Raw genomic sequence first — 19,955 nt, 5'->3', positions numbered from 1 at the left:
TTTGATCGGACCCAGGTCCAGATCCAGTACCAGCACTTCAAAATCAGAACCGGGTTTAGCCCGCCCAAATCTGAACCAGGTCCAACCCGTTGACACTCCTTCTCTAACTCACATAACATGTGGTGGAAATTTCTGCCTTTGAAGGGCTCAACAAAACACCCCCCCCTAACCCCCTTAATTTTGGGCACAGTTGGACTCGACCAACTCTGGATTCTACCTGGACCTAGAAGGCCTGCAAAAGGATCAGATACAATTGGATATCAGGTCCAAATACATCTTATTATTTATGGATTTGGATCCTCACAATTAGATCCAAATGCAGATCTGATTCAATTCAGATTTGCTAATATGGGACATCTTTCAGATTTGGATTGGATTTGGCTCCAAATTTTAGGTTGGATCTAATTCAGATCCAAATTGAAATCCGACCCTGTTTTATTTTTCACATCTAAAGAGCTTAGTTTTTATTGTTTTTTGTCCTTACCACATATATTTCCGATCCATATTCAACCCTTCCATGTCAGATCTGATCCAGATTTGGATCTACATTTCACAATTTGGATTTGGATCTAATAAGATCCATCTTCATATTCCAATCCCTTTGCAGCCCTACCTGGTTCACAACAACTTGTTAGGGACCACTCCGTCCCACATGATAGCGATCATCTATATAAGGCGCACAAGTAATTAGGCAGCCATTTTCTTATTTGGGTCAGTTATCTGACCAAGTCCAGGTCCATTTAGTTAGACTCAGACATGTCTTAGAGAAAAATCATTAGTAGCAGCCTCGCAGTACTAAAATCGTTTTTAATTCTGAGCATCCAAACCTAAATCTGAATCCAATACCAACTTAAAGTCTGACAAAATCTTTCGCTTCTACATGCAAATGTATGTGCGAATTTGGTATAGCTTCCCTGTTAGAATTCGAATTGTTCTCCGGATTTAACAACCTTGGATCCAATTATATCAGACCCAAGCCGTCTTCTGTGATTAATAGGCCAAATGACCGATTGATGGTGCTCAGGCAATTAAGTAACTCATATCACCTGATGATTTCTTTGACGCATCCTGTAGAAATGAATAGTATAAAGGAAACAATGATGAATGATGTTCTATGCCGTTTCCAGACACTTTTTATTGGGCCCATTTGTTTCAATCCCATGGAACAGAAAAACCTTTCGTGGGAAATGATCAGAGTTCCAAAAAAACCTGATAGCTCAGTCTTTTCATGTGAATGCTTTCATGGGAGGAGGTATGAAAGGATTTGCACATGAAAAGTGATAGGTTGTGAGAAAAACTAAGACCCACTTTTGCCAGACTTTCTCACCATGATGATTGATGTTTCACTCATGGTAGGAAAGGGAAAGGGATGTCGGCTCAGCAATTTCTCATGAAATTTGCATGAAACATAACAGGCACTTGGGGTTATGCTCGACTCTAACATGCTTAGTTCATGCTCCGACTGTGCTTTATTTGGTTCTCCGTCAAGCTCACAACACTCCTCTATGAAGGCATTAAGGCTTGATAGAGTAAACTTTGATGCATAGGTTATGGTTTTAGAGGAACAGCATCCGAACTGTCATGCTCGGCATTCCAACCTAAATCAAACCTGCACTGACATGCCAAACTAAATGAAATCCACCATTTGAGCGCCGCTATCCATGCAGGAACCAAACCGGTCAGTGCAGAACCACAATCCAGACTCGCCATCCACTGCACCACCATCTTATAGAGATGGGCTACATACATGCAACCATTCCCACTTGTGCGCATATTGGTTTACTGCAAATAGAACATAAAAATGTCCAATCCTTATCAATGATCTGAACGCTATCGGATTTGTAAGACTCTCTCTCTCTCTCTCTCATATTCCACATTGCAGTCTGCTGGCAATTCATGATACATGTTATAACAATGGGTTTTATCATGAAAGTAAGCACATACAACACACCTGTGAGGGTTCCCAAAAGCCATGATACAGATGAGTTAACACAAATTCCCGGGGCGATTTGACTTCCTGTATCCCAGAACCCCTCACCGGACATAGGCGTGCAATTCTGTCCTAAACAAACTGCACAGGCACCCGGCACTTGCAACGAGTCAAAGTAATGTCTTGAAGCAACATTTTGTGCTCTGATCCATTCTGAAACAATAAGGATGGTGAGTTGGGGTTCATTGCACCAAGCAATTGCTTCAATCTTCTCGTGGCAGAATTAAGAATGTGCTGTCTACTCCCTTGGGCGTGCTAGCCACAATGAACTGAGAGCACGCAGTCGCGAGAAATAATCACTGATAGCAAGCAGGGCACGTGCAGCTTGACGGGTTGTTAGTATCCGGTGCATCTGCTGCAGAGTCTGCTGCCGGAGATGGTCAGCCTGGCAATAGGAGCAAAAATGATACAGTCAGTACCGGATGAACACACTTATTTGCTCAGGTGGGAGATTGCATCTTTTTTTTTATTCCTTTTCTAATTTAATAAGGGGAAACCCTGGTTCAAGTGATGGGCAACAGAAGAAAACGACACCCTGCCGCATGGCCCAACCCCAAGTGGTTAAAACCCCTCAGCCGCCCCCTTGCCCACCAGGAAGCCTGCTGCCCTGGCCATGCAACAAGAGATACGTAGCCCAGGTATTGAACTCTCAACATCCGTCAATTTGAACACCTTGAAATGACCCACCTAGCCAGGTTTTTGGACATCGGACCCCTTGTGCGCAAGGATTGCATCTAGTTGTCTCTAAAAATCACTGATAAAGAACACATACTGACTCAGCTTCAGTTGACCTGATTAATGGCTATCTATGTCACATGGACTCGGCTAGGGAGTCAATGCACCCGCATCGACACGCCTCGGCACGAGTGTAGCTTCGGACACGGTCAACGCACTGAGGCCTAGTCCGTTCACATTTTGGACTAGGTAAACTTTGACCGAGTCTATTTTTGTCCATTTTTAAGGCAAAAAACTAAGAAAATGAATATATATATATAGAGAGAGCCAGCACAGTGACAGACAGGCTGTGTGCAGAGTCACATGGCCAGTGCTATCTTATTACTTTGATCGTTCCGAGTACTATCTTATTAAATTATTGTTATATATATAATTATATATATATATATTTAAAAAAATTATATATATATATAGCCGAGTCCCCGTGTCTAAAATTTTTGAAATTGCGCCGCACCTGTGTCGCACCCGCACCCACACTCATGTGACATAGATGGCTATCTATTATGGGTTTATCCCACCACAGTAGAGGTAGATGCAGCTCAATATGGACACACACAAATGGCCCGACCTATTCATGAATTCAGATTCAAGCCTCCAACTGACTGGAAGTTACAAATAAGATGGATTCAAGTCCTGGCGCCCAAGTGGAATCTAAATTGTAAGTTAGAATCCAACTATATATCATGGCCACCATGTAAACAACTACTACACTCCTGAGTCGGAACAGTGACAGAGAACAAGCAGAAAATAAAATGGCAATTATATAGCTATCAATTTCTTGTGGATTCAAATTTTACATTTTTTCGCATTTTATTGGCAAAATATTGACAACAATAAAGAAAATTATAATTTACAAAGAGATAAAAAAGAATAAAAAAACTAAAATATGAAATAATATACATAAAGTCAGAAACGTTTTCTCCCGAGGCTTCCCCAATAAAAACATATATATACCAACATTTTCAAAATATAGTTGCAAGTTAAAAACGGTTTAGAAGATGTCAATGATATTTTCACAATATTTCAACAAAAATTATCACTAAGAAAATATGCATACCTGCCGCAGGAAATTCTCAAGTGTCCCAAGTTTGCCCATAGCTGCAGCCATTTGGCCCATGTAATTAGCCACATTGCCTGATGACCCAGGAGGGCCCAGAGAACCAGATGCAAGGGACTCAGCAAGTGATTGTTGCAGAGCTTCCATCCCTTGGGATAACGCATCTTCTGCTTGTTGGGATGATTGCTGTAGATTGCAGATACCCATCAACTGCTGCTCGGTTAGAGGCTCCAGGTGTGTCAAGAGTAGCTGCATAATTTCATTAAAAGAGAAGGATCTATCACAATCGTGTAAAACAAGACAAAAAAAAACTATGGATTGGCATTGCAAGCTGGAATTTAAAAATCAAATGGTCAAAGTGACTGGCATTTCTATTTGAAATTTGTTCAACTTCAGGTAAATCAAATAGCTTCAGGAACATGCTGGACTTAATTGTTAATACTAGGGAGAAAAGATTAAGAGCAGCAACTAAATTCCTTGCAAACTAAACTGGCTATTTTGACAGTCTAGTTTTTCCTATTACATATTATTGGGATTTGGGAATCTTTGTGTTTGCAAAAATCATATGTTGGCAAGCGCTCTGCTCGTCCGGTAGGGGCAACCCTTGAATGTCACCAAGTTGATGGAACGTCATGAGTTCGAACTTCAGGTGTGCATCCCTCACCGCAAGGCCAAAGCTGGGCATACTCCCTGGTGGGCAAGGAAGGCATCAGGTTTTACGCCTATGAAACTCGGTGAGCAAGGTGGTTTTCCTCAGTCATCCAAAAAATAAAGGTAATTTGACCATCTTATTAAACAAATTTTCTCCTTAGAAATCTTGAATGGGACCAGAAAATCTTAGTTGCTCACCTTGAGAACTTCAGACGAACGGAATCCACCAATCCACAGGAAACACCTCTCTGCTGGAGTCTTCCACATGCCTGATAGCACATGAAAGACATCAGCTTTAGCAGCAATCCCCTTAACCCTGAAAATTTCATCATAATGAGCCATGACACCATCAACAATGACCCGAAGCTCGTTATCGCTAGAATGTGAGTTTACAGCACCCCTTAGGTCATTGATCTGACGATGCTCCTCCTCCAACCATCGGGCATATTCAATGTCAAAAGCCAAGGCACCTGTAGCACATATTGTTCATATGTATGTGAAAATAAAAAGACAAGCCAATATTATCTCACGAATGTTTTTGAAATAAAAGGGAAAGGGATCATGAGGAGAAAACTGTAATTACACAATGCATGCATCGCATGCGTGCAGATACACCAGCTACCATTACACAGTGGAGAAAAAACATTAATATATGAATGTTCACATCTAAATATGCAAACTAATGGAGACACCTTATTTAATGGGATTTTGATTCCAAAGTGGAGAAAAAACATGATAATATCCAAATAACTTTCTTGATTGCCTAGTTCAAACACAAGAGAATCAGAATGCAGCAGTACCATTTCCACTCATTGAATGGCTTTGGTCGCCTGAGCTTGAAATGAATATTCCCTACACAATGTGACAAAAACACTCAGACGCTACAAACTCACAGAATTAGGAAGACAAACATGAAAAAACTATCATACCCAAAATCTTCAAAAAAATATACACAGCTAGACACAGAAAAACCATGAGATTAATTTATCACTGGGACTGGACTTGGAAATCACAAAAGAGATAGTAGCAAATGAAGAATATATAAAACACTCAACTGGCTCATGCTGTTCTAACTCTACATCTCCCCAGTGCTCAGGACTAACCACACCAAACTGTTTTTAGAGTTGAATTTTATTTTCTAATAATGGGTTGGTCTAATATGATTGCATTGACAAATTAGGTATGAAAAGGACTACGCAAATAAACTTTTACCTGTTGGCGAGCCTTTTGGAACTCCTGCTCAAGCTGTGTCAGCTTCAGACGGCTACTTTCCAGTTGTTGGACATATGCCTGTACAGGAAAAAATTATCATCAGTATTCCAACTACAGATGCTCTTATAAGCCTAAACTATGGACACTCGATCAAATGAAAATTAGCCAACAGAAGAGGTGCAGCACTCAAGTTGGATCACTATCTCCAACAGAACCAAGTAAATAGAACACATTCAGTTCAGTTTATCTTGTTTGCCTTTTTGACAGAAACTGAAGGCATGGCTAGCATGGTTATTCACACAGAAGTGATAGAACCAAACAGAGATTATGTCAAACCAGTAAAGTCACATAACCAGCCCACAAAATGCCGAGCAGCAGGGACTGCAAATGAAGAAAAGAAAGAAAGAAATGGTGAACAAGATGTTAATAAGATGCTCTTACTTTTTGCAGTTAAAATTCCAAAAGAATGCATTCCTTACTAAAATGGATAAATTCAACAAACAATCCCAACACTATAAAGGACTCTGAAGATATTTACATGTCACAAACCAGCAGTTACAACATTTTTAGAACTAATTCACTAAATTCTGCATATCTCACCAATTTTTTATCTTGAAAAAGATATCCAATGGAAGGTAATGACAAGATGATCCAGATTCCAATCATCAGATAAAAAGCCATTATTATTCATCACACTTCATGTGCATTACAGTATCCATCAATGATTCAATAGTTCATTCCTTTGCTATTTTTCGATCTTAAATGACCACAAACAACTCTAAATTTGCAAAATCACAAATAGAAGCAGCATCCATTAAATGCACCCACAACTGAAAGAGACACTAGTCAAAGCCCCCTTATGGGGTCATATCATTTTAACATTTTCTACCTATGATCAAGCCGTTGTGCCATGGAATGATGCAGTTCCCACAGCTTTGAACTCAGTGCATATGATCAAACCTTCCATAACCATGCATATTTAGAAAAGAATCATCTGCTAAAGTCATATCCAGCAGCCATTACCTGAATGACATCATCATAGTAGTGCCAATCATCACTTATTGAACAAGTCAAATTTCATAAGGAAATGAGGAAACCAAGCTGGGTCTATCAAGTAAATCATGAAGTGGTGGTGACATGAAAAATTTAAACCAACATGAAGTGTGGTGGCATTGAAAGACTAAACCAAGAAACAAGAGAAGTACCCAACCTGGTATACAATAAGAGGCCTTGGTGGCTCCACAATCTGGTCAGTATGGGCAATTAAACTACAAGGCTTCTCAAATCCAGCCTTGAACAACACAAGGAGTACAGAAATTTCAAGACAGAAACCTCAGACTAAAATTCCAATAGAATCTAGAAAAAACCATTCATAGATTCATTTCCTGAACATAAAGCAGATCTCTCCAATTAATGGTGGAAAGACCGTTAACTGGTAGTACCCAATCTTTGAGCACTTGGGTTTTTGACAAAGTGTAGGAATGGCTCAAAACTGATGATCAAACTTGTATTGCAAAATGCACAGGAAACTAATGAGTGAGAACTGAGAAGTAACAAAAAATCAAACACAATGCAGACAAATATACAAAAATATGCACAAATAAATGGTAACACAAGCTCAAAGCTTCACATTAAATAGTTATGAGGTAATGAACCACAATGTCACTAGACTCACAACACATGAAATGGTTGGCTGTGTAAGCAGTGCACTGGATGCTTCTACTTTTCCATTTCTGCATGAATGCATGCAAATATCATCTCCAAACAAACTATATTTTAATACTACTAGAACTTTTTTGGGCAAGGACAGTTAAATCTACAAATGAAACCAGGCATAGCAAGATGATTAAGAAGAAGAACACCATCCTCATCCTAATTGAGAAGCTGTCCCAGAGAGAACAAGGAAACAAGAAAGCTCCAAAAGAAGTTCTGGACTTATCTGATAACAATGAAAAACAAAACTGGTTCCCTAGTTATATACTCCAAACCCTAGATAGGAAAGCTACCCATTAACAGACTTGTAAACCACCCACAATTCCATTAAGAAAACACTAAACCTCATAGTCAATCAAGCAAACCTCCTAATTGAACTAATCTTATAAATCAAAATTTAACCTAAACAAGATGTGAGAAACTAACACTAAAATTTCACCTATAACATGATGGAAGTCCCTACACTGACTATCCTAGACAATATTTTGGAAGGTTGAGCATACTATAATACACAGAATAAGCTTGCCAATGGATATCAAACTGCCTCGATCTGATACCAAAATAAAAAGTTATGCCTCTATCATTATCTTGATACTCCATGACAACTAGGCTACTTGTTCTACATCGACACTCCATAACATGTTTTTGTTATGGCATGAGCAGACTGCTAAATCAATTAACATTACCAGTACCAACAATCACCGTAATTTTTGGTGAATCCTTCATCCTGGCAATATAATGTGCAACACCAATTGACCATCTCTATTGGTTTGACCTCCATCTGAGTGATGATTGGCCAAGTTAACTTCAGAGTAAAACATGAGCTGATACATGATCATGACAGAAAACATAACCATGTCCTGAAGCGCCAAAAGGCATTGACAGAAGATTAACATCTCAGCAACTAACAGGAAGCACATCCCCCAGGTTATTGATAGCATGAACAATGAAGATTAATATGTCAGCAACTCCTGATACAACAGGCAGTAATAAACAATTAAAGATTCACCTTTTTTCTCAAACGGCTTTTCCTTGCAGCTTCACGATTTTGAGCAAGTCTACGCTGAGTCTGCAAAACTAATACATAATGTAAACCCTCAACAAAGTGAAAGGCAAAGAATATCCAATTACATAACAGCATAGAGTGAATCATGACCTTTTGATCCACAGATTTTTCCTTGGATCTGTCACTGGAGTCAGAAGGCCCAACAGCTGCCATTTGGCCAGCATCAAACTGTATCAAGAAATAAAGTACATCAGCAGCAGACAACATTGATTTTATTACAAAGAAGAGAAAAGAAAAAGGAAAAGAAAATTATCTTTTGAAGACCTAGCATGTACTAGATATGTGCAAGTATTTCCCTTAGTATGCACAGAGTAAATGTGTTAGAAGACACAAATGCATGCATTAATAGAAAATACCACACGATTGCAGGAACAAGGATGTAAGTTATTTTACCTATCTATTGTTCCTAAAAGTCAGCCTCATAACTTCCTAATGGCTCAATTTTCTCTTCCATTAATGATCCTGTGATCCCTCATGGACAAAATAAGAGGAATATCTAGCCTAAATGAACATGAACATTCAAACATCTCATCAAACAGGATTTGGTGCTTGTTTCAAATGACATGCTGTGATATCTAATCTTTTGTCTAGATTTAATAATTTAACTTCATCCAAAAAAACTTCACGGTAATGCAGTTTTAACTAATAATTAAATTCCTGTCCGCATCTGAAGAATCTTTTATATGAAACTTACAATTAAACATTCTGGAAATTTCTCAAATATTGTGGTAGACAATGAAAGCAATTTTTTTCTTAAAAATACATAATTAGCATACGTCAGCAACTGAAAGAATATAAACATAGACCTAAAAATAATCAAACAAAACAAGAACAGACCAAGACAACAAATGCATGCACAAACTGAAAAGAAACTACACTGCACTTTGTAAATCAGTTTTAATAAACAGATAAAATTGACAAGTTGTTTGCCACATAGTACTACCAAAATTGTGAAGCCTATATTATGTCCAAGGGTCACAAAAAGAAAACGAGAAAATTTTATTATGTTCTAAACCATGCAATCAGGTAAATGATCCTAGTCCTACAGAAGTAGGCAAGTCGTTGACTGAGACTTGTTTTTAATATGAAAATATTATAGGGAACCAGTACAACGTACAACAATAGCAAAAGCAGTATAAGGAGCATCTTGATCATATTATAAGATAAACTGGATATAGTAACATCACCCTTTGATTCTTCTCGTCTGGGTCAATATCAGTCGACGTATCAGTTCGAGGACTAGTATCTGCCATTGTGGATTCTCCCCAATTCTCTAATTTCCCACTGGAGACAGAACCCAGACTAGTTTGTGGTCCTCTTTGCGCAGATAAATGTTGATATCCAACAGCAGCTACTGAAGGAGGAACGTTGGTTGAAGCAGATGTCTGATTGCATAAAATATCAAATTTCACAAAGGTTGCTTAAGCTTTCCAGAAAAGTAGGCAATCTGGTTTGCAAAAATTAAGAGCATACATGCTTTAACAAAATGAACCTGCGGACCTTGTTTGAACTTCCAAATTGGTAAGAATCAGAGATGATACTAGGGCTGCTTGGTTTTGGATTAAAGTTAGGGACTGCAGCAGCAAAATAGAGAAAGGAAAACAAACAAATATAGTTAGATTCGAGGAAAACTATTCTTTGTTTCTTTGGAATTTGGATCATTCACTCAGAAAAAAAGTGGCCATCCTCTTCTAGCATGATTTGTGGAAAGATGCCTCCACAAAGACGATCACCCCCTTTCCACTTTCTTGTTTTGGCACTTCAAAGATTTTATGTACATATGGATGTGACTTGCAAAAACTATAAAGAACAATATAAAATAACTTGGTTTTATGCTTCTTCCATGGCATAATCAATTTCCTTTTTTTTCTTCTTTCACATTATACATCTTCAAAAGTTATATAAAAAAAGGTAAAGTGGCAAGGTGAAAATCAGAAGTGGGCTTTGAATGCATACTTCTATTTAGGTTAGCTACATCCTCGGGATGAAATCCAGCTGGTTGTTCGAGAGTCACAACATCAGGAACTCGAGAATGACCGTGGTTCCCCTCTGCACCACTGAGGAAAGCAATCAAGCTAAGTTAAAAATGAGATATATAATCTTATTAACAGACAATAGGTGCATAACTGACAATACACCACTAAACTCGAAGGTTTAAGCGCTATGGAACTTGAAATGCTTGGAAAGACAATAGAAATTCAACCGCTATATAACTTGAAGTGATTGGAAATATAACAGGAGTTCCATATGTGAAGTCAGCTACAGAACTTGAAATGATTGGAAATACAATATAAGTTCTGATTGTGAAGTCAAATTTGATGCAGTTGAGATAATTCAATCTGCATGAACTTGCTCGAATGTTTTCTTAGATGACTGAGAATCATTTCGATTACGACCATAGCATGAGATATCATAGATTTGAAAACTAACTAAAACACTTGGAAACAGAGCAAGCGGAAGAGGAATTCAACGTATGTTAGAACCATAAAATAATTGTGATAACAAAAAATGGCAGCACGAGTGTAAAAGGCGGCAGACCTAAGAATGGTCACGCTATAAAATGCATAATGAGTAAACTTGAGAAAGAAAAAAGAAATTTTTTATATTTTATGCCGTTTTCTGAGAGGACAACTAATTGACCAAGTTTTTCCATTTTCTCAAGCTAAGCATTGACCACAATGCATCAACAGGAAGAACAAATCTTGAAAACCATCACAGTCCAGTAACAAAACAGTATACTAAAATTCAATATTAGAAAAAACAAAAAACAAAACCATGATTTTCCTCTACAGACAGAAGAAAAAAAAATCAAAAGTTGGGTATGAAGGATGATTACACTGAATACGCCACCCCCAGAGAAGGAACGAAGCTCTGCATTCCGAACGTGTCTTTCTTACCATCTTCAGCACATACTACTACCCATCCATCACGCCATCACCACCTTCTCACAACCACATAAAACACACCCCCAAAAAAACTCCAGAACAAAATCCACCAAACAGAAAATGAATAAAAATGAATGACTCAAACCCCAAAGGCAACAAACAGAAAACCCACCAAGAAATCAATCAAAAACCAACCTTTATGACACTAAAACTCTCCAAACAGAACCCCAAACCACAAAAGGACCACCTTTCTCCAACACGCAGAAAATCACTCTCCCATGATCAACCTGACCCAATCATCACCAGCACCAGTATGCTAAGTCCAAGCAATCATACTACCCCAAAACCAAAAACAAGGAACCCACTAAAACCAAAACAGAAGCTCTCTCTCTCTCTCTCTCACACACACACACACACACAAAGAGACCTTTAGTACAGATCACCCTTGTGCTATCAGAAGCAACAAACCAATCATCCCCAATTTGCCTACAAACAGAATCCCAACATCTAGAGGCTTCAAAAAACCCTAACAGCCCCAAAACATCTCACCTTTCTCCCCTCACCACTGAGAAACATCTGATGAGAGAGAGAGACTTTGACTCCTGAATTTCCTTTTTATTTTCATTCGTTTTTTTATCTAACACACATCATTTTCAGACCAACCCAAGAGTGGAAAGTTGTTTATTTAATAATTATCCAATAAAAAATATAAATATATTATATAACAGGTGACGTATGGACCCTTCCAACCCAGCTCATCTTTTTCTCTCTCTACATTTTAAAATTTATTTATCTTTATTTTTTTTATGTTGATTCAAATTATTTTGATACCCTTAGAATTTGAGTTTTACTACAACATACCACGACGTTTTGAGGGAAAAACGGATCAGATCTATTTGACTGGTCCGTACTCGTTTTCAGATTTGTGGTTGGATATGGTCGGAGGTCCACATTCGTTCATGAATAGGCAAGACTTCTTTGCATGTGAATGTGATACGTTTGGATCAGGCAAAGTTTTGTCTTCCAAATATTTCAGCTGGAAATGGGTTGGATCTGGGTCACTTGGAACCATTGGTGGTAGTACTTGCTTTTTCCCAGTCTGACTGTGACCTGATGAGCCGTTTGACTGGAAGATGCTCCAATCAGAGTTGGGTATCACTTGTGGGTAGGGGTGGGCATCGGTCCGCTCATGGCTGGCCAAACTTCGGCAAGCTGAATATGAATAATAGATATTTGAACCACCACGGTGGTTACCCACGTTGTCAGCGGGGTCTTGTGTCAAGCTGAAGGCTCAGGATCGAATCCCATCGGTGCATGGGGGCTGCCGTTGCTTTATCATGGTTGGGGTACGTAAGGCTGGGTGGTTGTGGACTCAACCCTGCAACGGGCCCGTCATTAAAAGAAAAACAGATGTTCGGCTCCAGCTTTTATTGACATGATAGTAATAAATATATTTTGCATCACAAGCTGTAGTAACAAAAATCATTGATGGAAATTACAAACAATAGGTCAAAGGTTTAAATCATATTGATTCCAACTTGAAAAAAATGTATCTTTTGTAAATGAGTTAGCTTGAGCTTCAGCGTGACAGGTCTATGGTTCAAATTGTATTACTTCCAACATTGAAACAATGTATTTCTTTATAAACAAGTCAGCTCAAGGTTCACTTATTTAGCTTAAGTTCATCAGAGGCTTGAGCTCGAGTGAGCTCGGCATAAGTGCGAGCAGAACTTGAACACCTTGAGCTCGATTTATTTGTCTCGTTTACCAACCCAAGTCATAAATTGGTATGGTTTGGGTTCTGGTCAAACCTCTATTGGTGCTTTTACATTGGCCCATGTCCAAATTGAGCCCTATGGGGCTCATGTTTGACTGAAATAGAATAGTATTATATTGTTAAAATAAAAGCATCCAAAGGCCTAACATGGTTCACTTACCTAAGCTCAACTTGCATGCGCTCACTGGAATTGATGGCTTGCAGATGTGTGGTCAAGGTTTAGAGCAATTTTTTTTTTTAAATAAGAATTGAGATCGGAGATCTTTTTATTTGTAACCAACAAAAAATATTACAGTTAAAAATAGCATTTAGACGAGTTTTTCCCTATAAGGAAAGTGCTTGGGGGTGTCTGCCATAGTGACAAATATCGCGAGATTTATGAAAATCTTGCGATAATATCGCGAGAAATTGTCGGAAAGTTTAAAACAGCAATTTCTCTTAAGATTTTCGAAATATCACGATATTTATGAAAAAACATAAATACCATGATTTAAACATGATATTTACGTTTTAATTGGCTATTTATCGTTAAAAAAAACATGTATTTTTATTTTTAATTGTTTTTTATTAATATTTTCTTATAAAAATTATTTTTTATATTTTTTAATTTGTTTTTTTATTGACGAGATTTTACCGAGAAAAACGTTTGTCACTATGGTGTGTGCCCCCTTCTTTTATTATTTACATACACACAAAAAAAAAGACCTTTACAACATTTACAAGTCAATCTTACATTTCAGCGCAAATATCCCAGTGTGATGGTTTGTCCTTTCACACCTTCAAAATCTTTCTACCCAACTGGTGAAGGAAGACACACACAATAGTAAGGCAGACAGAGACTCCAAAACTTTTATTGGGTGTTAAGCTTCCTTGATGCAGTGAAATTGATCGGACGATGTCACCCCGTAATGGTTGCCTTTATCCATCTGTTTGAGAAGCTCACTGATATACTGTCCCTAGGTTGACCCAATCAGTTTATTAAGTGGGTTGGCGGGTCGTGTCGGGTTACTCATTTAATAAACGGGTCGGGTTCGTGTTTGCCACAGCCGACCCGTTTAATAAATAGATCGGGTTCGAGTTGAGGTATGCTGACCCGTCAACCCGACCCGATTGCCACCCCTATCGGATAGCAAAAGGTGTTGAGTGGCAGTTCAGGATAACCACTGATTATGATAACCTCTCACTACAGGCTTCTCTTAAAAGTTTATAAAGAGGGTTAGTTGCTTGATGAGTACAACCAATTCCCGTAGCATGATCTTTTGGAATTGGATCCAATCCGGGTGGAAGCCGAGATAGTGGAGCACTTGCTGAAGAAACTCACAGTTGACTCGATCGTATACCTTTGAAAGGTCTAGTCTAGCTACTCCAATATATACTTCGTGGGCAAGTAAGATACTTTCTTGAATGGAACGCCCCTTGAAAAACGCCTTGGTTGTGCGAGATAATTCATGTGAGAATGGCCTGCATTTAGGATGATTTAAGAGTGTGGGTGTGAGGGGGAGATTATTTGTTACTAATAAAGTTATGTAAGATGGAGATAGGAATCATGGGTCCAAGTTATATAAATTCAATGTGATCAGTTTGAAACCGAGAAGCGGGATCCTGTGTTGAACGCGCGCGGAGGTGGATAGCGGGGAGAGGTCGAGCGGCGGAGTGGATGAGGAGGAGGAAGAGGGTGGGGAGAACCAGGTGGTGCAGTTGACGTCGACGCCGCCGACGTCGATCTCCGGGCGGTCAGCGAGCCCTAGCAGCGAGGAGGAGGAGTCTTCAGGCCGGGAACATGGCTGTGTTGGCTACGGAACTCCGCCAGCCGTCTCAATGAAACGGAGAAGTGAGAACGACGATTTCTTGTTTCAAGTTCGTAATTTCTGCTCGCAGTTTCATTTCCGGTGACACTTGTAGGAAGAAGAGAGGATTAAGGATTTTTTTTTTTACTTCAGATTTTGAGCGATCATGTAGGATTTCGGGATTTTGAGAAGTTTTTTCTTCGTGGATTAGTGTTTTATGCATTTTAGTCAAAATTTCTTTGGGTTTTCTGTATGCCGTCAAGATCGAGCGAAAAACGTGAAAATTGTTTACTTCTTCTTCTTGTGTAAATCGTATTTAAATTGCTCGATTTCGTGCTTTTCTTTATAATTTTGCTGATGTTTTTTTGAGAAATTTCTCAGTTTTTTCTTTGACGTCCGATCTGATGATCATCTACCGCGATTTGCAGGAAGAGATCAGATGCTCGTAGTCTCAGGCGAAGTACCGCGCCTAAGGAGCGAAAGAAGGCGTCCGGCGAGAGCAAGGCCGCCGCAGGCTCGAGTTCTATTTTGATAGAGACTCTGAGAGGCTGCAGAGCGAGAGGCGCAACGATGTCGAGAGGACTACCGAGGCAAAAATGGGGAGGCATTTTCCCCACTCACAATGCTTGGACACGTGGTAAAGCTTCAGCCTTGTTAGGTTATAGCATGTCAACGCGGCATATATTGAGTCCTAAACATGGTGCCTACATCGCGTGAGTTGATTGCACTGAGGGTATTCACATGGCCTTGTGGTGCATATTGACAACTTTCCTTCGCAATTAATGGTTCTTACAATCTCAATGGTGTTATCCCACACCAACAGTAATGTGAAGTGGGATAACACCATGCTCAAGCTTCAGCCTTGTGGCAAAGGATGCACCTTAGGTGGCCTAAACATGGTACCTAAATCGCGTGAGTTGATTGCACTGAGGGTATTCACATGGCCCTGTGGTGCATATTGAAAAGTTTTCTTCGCCATTAATGGTTCTTACAATCTCATGGTGTTATCCCACTTCACATTACTGTTGGGTATCCATGATATATATATATATATATATATATATATATATATATATATATATATATATATATATATATATAGAGAGAGAGAGAGAGAGAGAGAGAGAGAGAGAAAGAGAGAGAGAGAGAGAGAGAAATGTTCCCTACCTGGTGGGTAAGGAACTCTCAGTGAAAATTTGTAATATTTTAATTTTTTCAGATTCTTTTGCACATCTGACACTTTATAAAGTGATCTACATATCAAGTTTAATAGGAACTGAACTTTGGATCATGTTTTTCTGATGTATACGCCAGATTTTACGTTAACTTTATAGAAACTAAACTTTGGATCATGTTTTTGTGTTGTATATGCCAGATTTTACAAGCAAAATTTTAAACATCAAAAAAATATATTTTCATGTCAAAAAAAATATTTGGTCAAAACAGCCTCTCTATATGAGTTTCAACTAGGGGGTTTCTTAGAAATTATATATATATATATATAGTGACAAACGTTTTTATCGGCAATTTCTCATTTTTCAAAAACTCGCGAGAAATTAAAAAAAAAATCATAAATCTCACATTTTTTTAGCAAAATCTCGGAAATAAAAAAAATAAATTTAAAAAAATAAAAATTTCATAAATCTTGTATTTTAAGGCTAATGTTGGCCTCTGACGCATGGTAGCTAGCATGTTGCCCTTCCAGCTACGCCTTCTTCATTCTTTTCTTTTTCGGAAGTTGTCATTTTTGGTTTAGATTCATCGTGTCCCTCCTCCCTCGATCGAACATGACCGTCGACCTTCTCTACTGGGGCTTCCTCCTCTCTGGTGGTCACCGAGAGCAATGACCGATCCTCTCTTTCGGTCGTTTGTTGAAGGTTGTTATCTTCTGCTCCAGCCTGCATCATCTCTAGCGAGTCCAAAGTCATCCCTTCCACTGCGGCCTGCTCCTCCCCAATGTCCCCATGCATAGATGACCTCCCATGGCTGGACTGCTCTTCATCCTTCCTCGTGACAAAAGGTTGGTCGAACTTCGAAAGCGCCTGTAAGCGGTTCGCCAGTTTCTTCCTCAGCTGGTCTTGTCATTGTTTTGAGGGTATGTGAGAAATCACGTACCTACAGCCTGAATCTCGTACACTACAGAAGAATGTACCTTCAGCCTGAATCTCATACACTGCAGAAGAGAGAGAAGGGTTGGAAGAAGGGGAGGCGGTAGTTGATATCATGACGCACACACACACTCCTATCTTGCCCTATTTCATTGTTATATAAACAATACATATTGGATTGGGTCTGTCGGTCCAGATCCAATAATACCAACCTGTAACATAAAACAAGACAATATGGGTCTAGAACCACACCCGTACATTACATTCTCAATACTCCCCTTCAAGTTGTGCATGGTCTTGCACCATGGACAACTTGTTCTTCAGGAACCAAAAGCGCATACTGGTAAAGCCCTTAGTGAATAAATTTGCCACTTGATCAGCTGTAGGAACATAAGCAGGATCAACTTCTTTATCTTCTATTTTTTGTCGAATGAAGTGTTGATCGATCTCTATATGCTTTGTGTGGATATGGTGAATGGGATTAAACTCAATATGTATGGCACTCTGATTATCATAAAAGAGAGTGGTGGGTAGAGTAGATTCTCTGACTTCAGTCAAAAGATGTCTTAGCCATGTGGTCTCTGCAGTAGCAGCTGCCATAGATCGATACTCAGCTTCTATACTGGATCGTGCAACTGCATGTTGTTTCTTACTACTCCACGCTATCAAGTTCCCATCAAGTAAGACACAATAGCCAGAAATCGACCGCCTACCATCTAGATCTTCAGCCCAATCTGTATCTGTGTATACATCCAGTTGATGTTGTTCTCCTTTGGACTTAGACTGATGATAAACAAGACCATATCCAAGAGTTCCTTTTAAGTATCAAAGAATTCTCTTGACAGCATTTATATGCTCCGTTCGTGGGTCATGCATAAATTGAAAAACTTGATTCACTGCATATACAATGTCTGGTCTAGTGAATATGAGATATTGGAGCATACCTACAAGGCTTTGATATTGTTTGGAATCTTCATATGCTTCCACATCCTGAGAACCAAGTTTTTGATTGAGGATGCTAGGAGTGGATAGGGGTCTACAAGGCCTTATCCAATAGGCCTAAAGTATATTTGTGTTGAGTTAATGAAAGGTTTTCATCTTGTAGATCCACCTCAACCCCCAAGAAATAACGTAAAACCCCCAAATCTTTCATTTTAAATTGGTGACTCAGTAAAACCTTGGTAGCTTCTATATATTTATCAGAGTTTTCAGTAATAATGATATCGTCCACATATATAAGAATCAAGGTGCGTACCTAACGATCTTGAAAAATAAAAAGTGAATGATCAAGATGAGATCGAACGAATCCATGTCTTTGAACTTCAACAGAGAAACTATCCAACCATGAGCGGGAGGCTTGTTTTAGCCCATAGATGGCTTTTTGTTGCTTGCAAACATGTGTATCGGGGCTATGTTCTGTATAACCAATGGATTGCTCCATATACACCTCTTCTTTGAGACTGCCATGCAAAAAAACATTTTTGACATCAAGTTGGCTTAAAGTTCATCCATACTGAACTGATACGGACAAGACTAATCGAATAGTACCCATCTTAATCACAGGACTAAAGGTTTCGTCATAATCTTGCATGTATTCTTTAGTGAACCCTTTCGCTACTAGCCTTGCCTTATAACGTTCAATGGATCCATCGGGTTTATACCTGATTTTATAGACCCATCTAGATCCAACAACATTCTTGTTCAATGGTCTGGGAACAATCTCCCAAGTCCCACACTCATGTAAAGCTTGCATTTTCTCATTCATCGCCTCAACCGATTTGATTGACATAGATGCTTGAGAGAAACTGATAGGTTCATCATGCTTTTCAATCTGGGAGATGAACAACTGTAAGTCTGTAGAGAAGTTACCATAACTTACCCATCTTTCAATAGGATGACGAATCCTCTCAAGCCTCCTGGGTTGCACAATAGGTCGTTGCTGAACATTGTCTTTGTTTCGCCGCACATAGGTAATCCCTTGAAACTTTGTAACATTTGAAACTACAGGCATATTAATATCTTGTGTGTTTGTCGGCCTTTCCTCTTCTTGGTGTACATTTGTACTATATCGTTCTGCGGATGGTGTATGGCATGAGGGTATTAAGAATACAATGTACGGGTGTGGTTCTAGACCCATATTGTCTTGTTTTATGTTACAGGTTGGTATTATTGGATCTGGACCGACATACCCGATCCAATGTGTATTATTTATATAACACTGAAATAGGGCACAATAGGAGCGTGCATGTGTGTCGTGATATCAATTGTCGCCTCCCCTCCTTCCAACCCTTCTCTCTCTTCTGCAATGTACGAGATTCAGGCTGAAGGTACGTTCTTCTGTAGTGTACGAGATTCAGGTTGTAGGTATGTGATTTCTCACAAAGGGTACATCATGCATCATCATTTGATCAAGTACCTCAGTAACAAGCCATGGCTGATAACTTTCAACATCCTTACTGTGTCCCTCCAAGCTTCCTGAATCATCAATATTAGTCTCGTCAAACACTATATTCTGTGAAACTCTGATGTGGCTGGTGATGGAATCATAACACCGATATCCTCTATATTGGTCAGCATATCCAACAAACTTGCACCTGGATGCTTTGTTATGAAACTTATGACATTGAGAACTGTCAATGTGAACATAGCATATGCAGCCAAACACACAGAATTCATTGTAGTTAGGATGAACCCCAAAGAGTGTAAAATAAGGAGACTGGTCTGCTAACAATTTCATTGGTAGTCGATTTATGACATAGACAGCTGAATGAAAGGCTTCCGTCCATAAATTTAAAGGAATATGAGTGCCATGTAACATACTTAACGCACTTTCTATAATATGCCAGTATTTTCTTTCCGCCACACCATTTTGTTGTGGTGTGTATGGACAAGATATTCGACGAGCTATCCCATTATCTTGGAAAAATTCAGTAAATTTCTTTGATATGTACTCTCCTCCACCGTCACAGTAAAA

At 39.0% G+C, this 19,955-nt stretch overlaps 1 protein-coding gene across 1 annotated transcript; it reads right to left on the bottom strand.

Annotated features, from left to right (window-relative positions):
- Positions 1-1,115: 1,115 nt before the first annotated feature.
- On the bottom strand, positions 1,116-11,451 carry LOC149814136 (transcription factor TGA2.2-like). Its single transcript, XM_089988539.1, has 12 exons — positions 11,261-11,451; positions 10,381-10,481; positions 9,925-9,998; positions 9,612-9,809; positions 8,515-8,592; positions 8,368-8,427; positions 5,646-5,723; positions 5,234-5,285; positions 4,632-4,903; positions 3,783-4,031; positions 1,952-2,375; positions 1,116-1,782 (listed from the first exon to the last, which is right to left on the bottom strand). Exons 1-11 carry the CDS (start codon positions 11,299-11,301, stop codon positions 2,229-2,231), a joined length of 1,350 nt encoding a protein of 449 aa, XP_089844665.1. The 5' UTR covers positions 11,302-11,451; the 3' UTR covers positions 1,116-1,782; positions 1,952-2,228.
- Between the last annotated feature and the right edge of the window lie 8,504 nt (positions 11,452-19,955).

The sequence above is a fragment of the Nuphar pumila genome, chromosome 15 (assembly GCF_984573655.1).
Source record: "Nuphar pumila chromosome 15, dmNupPumi1.hap1.1, whole genome shotgun sequence".
Taxonomy (NCBI): Eukaryota; Viridiplantae; Streptophyta; class Magnoliopsida; order Nymphaeales; family Nymphaeaceae; genus Nuphar; species Nuphar pumila.
Note: the sequence above shows the minus strand (reverse complement) of the source record. Positions and strands in the feature narration are given on the sequence as shown.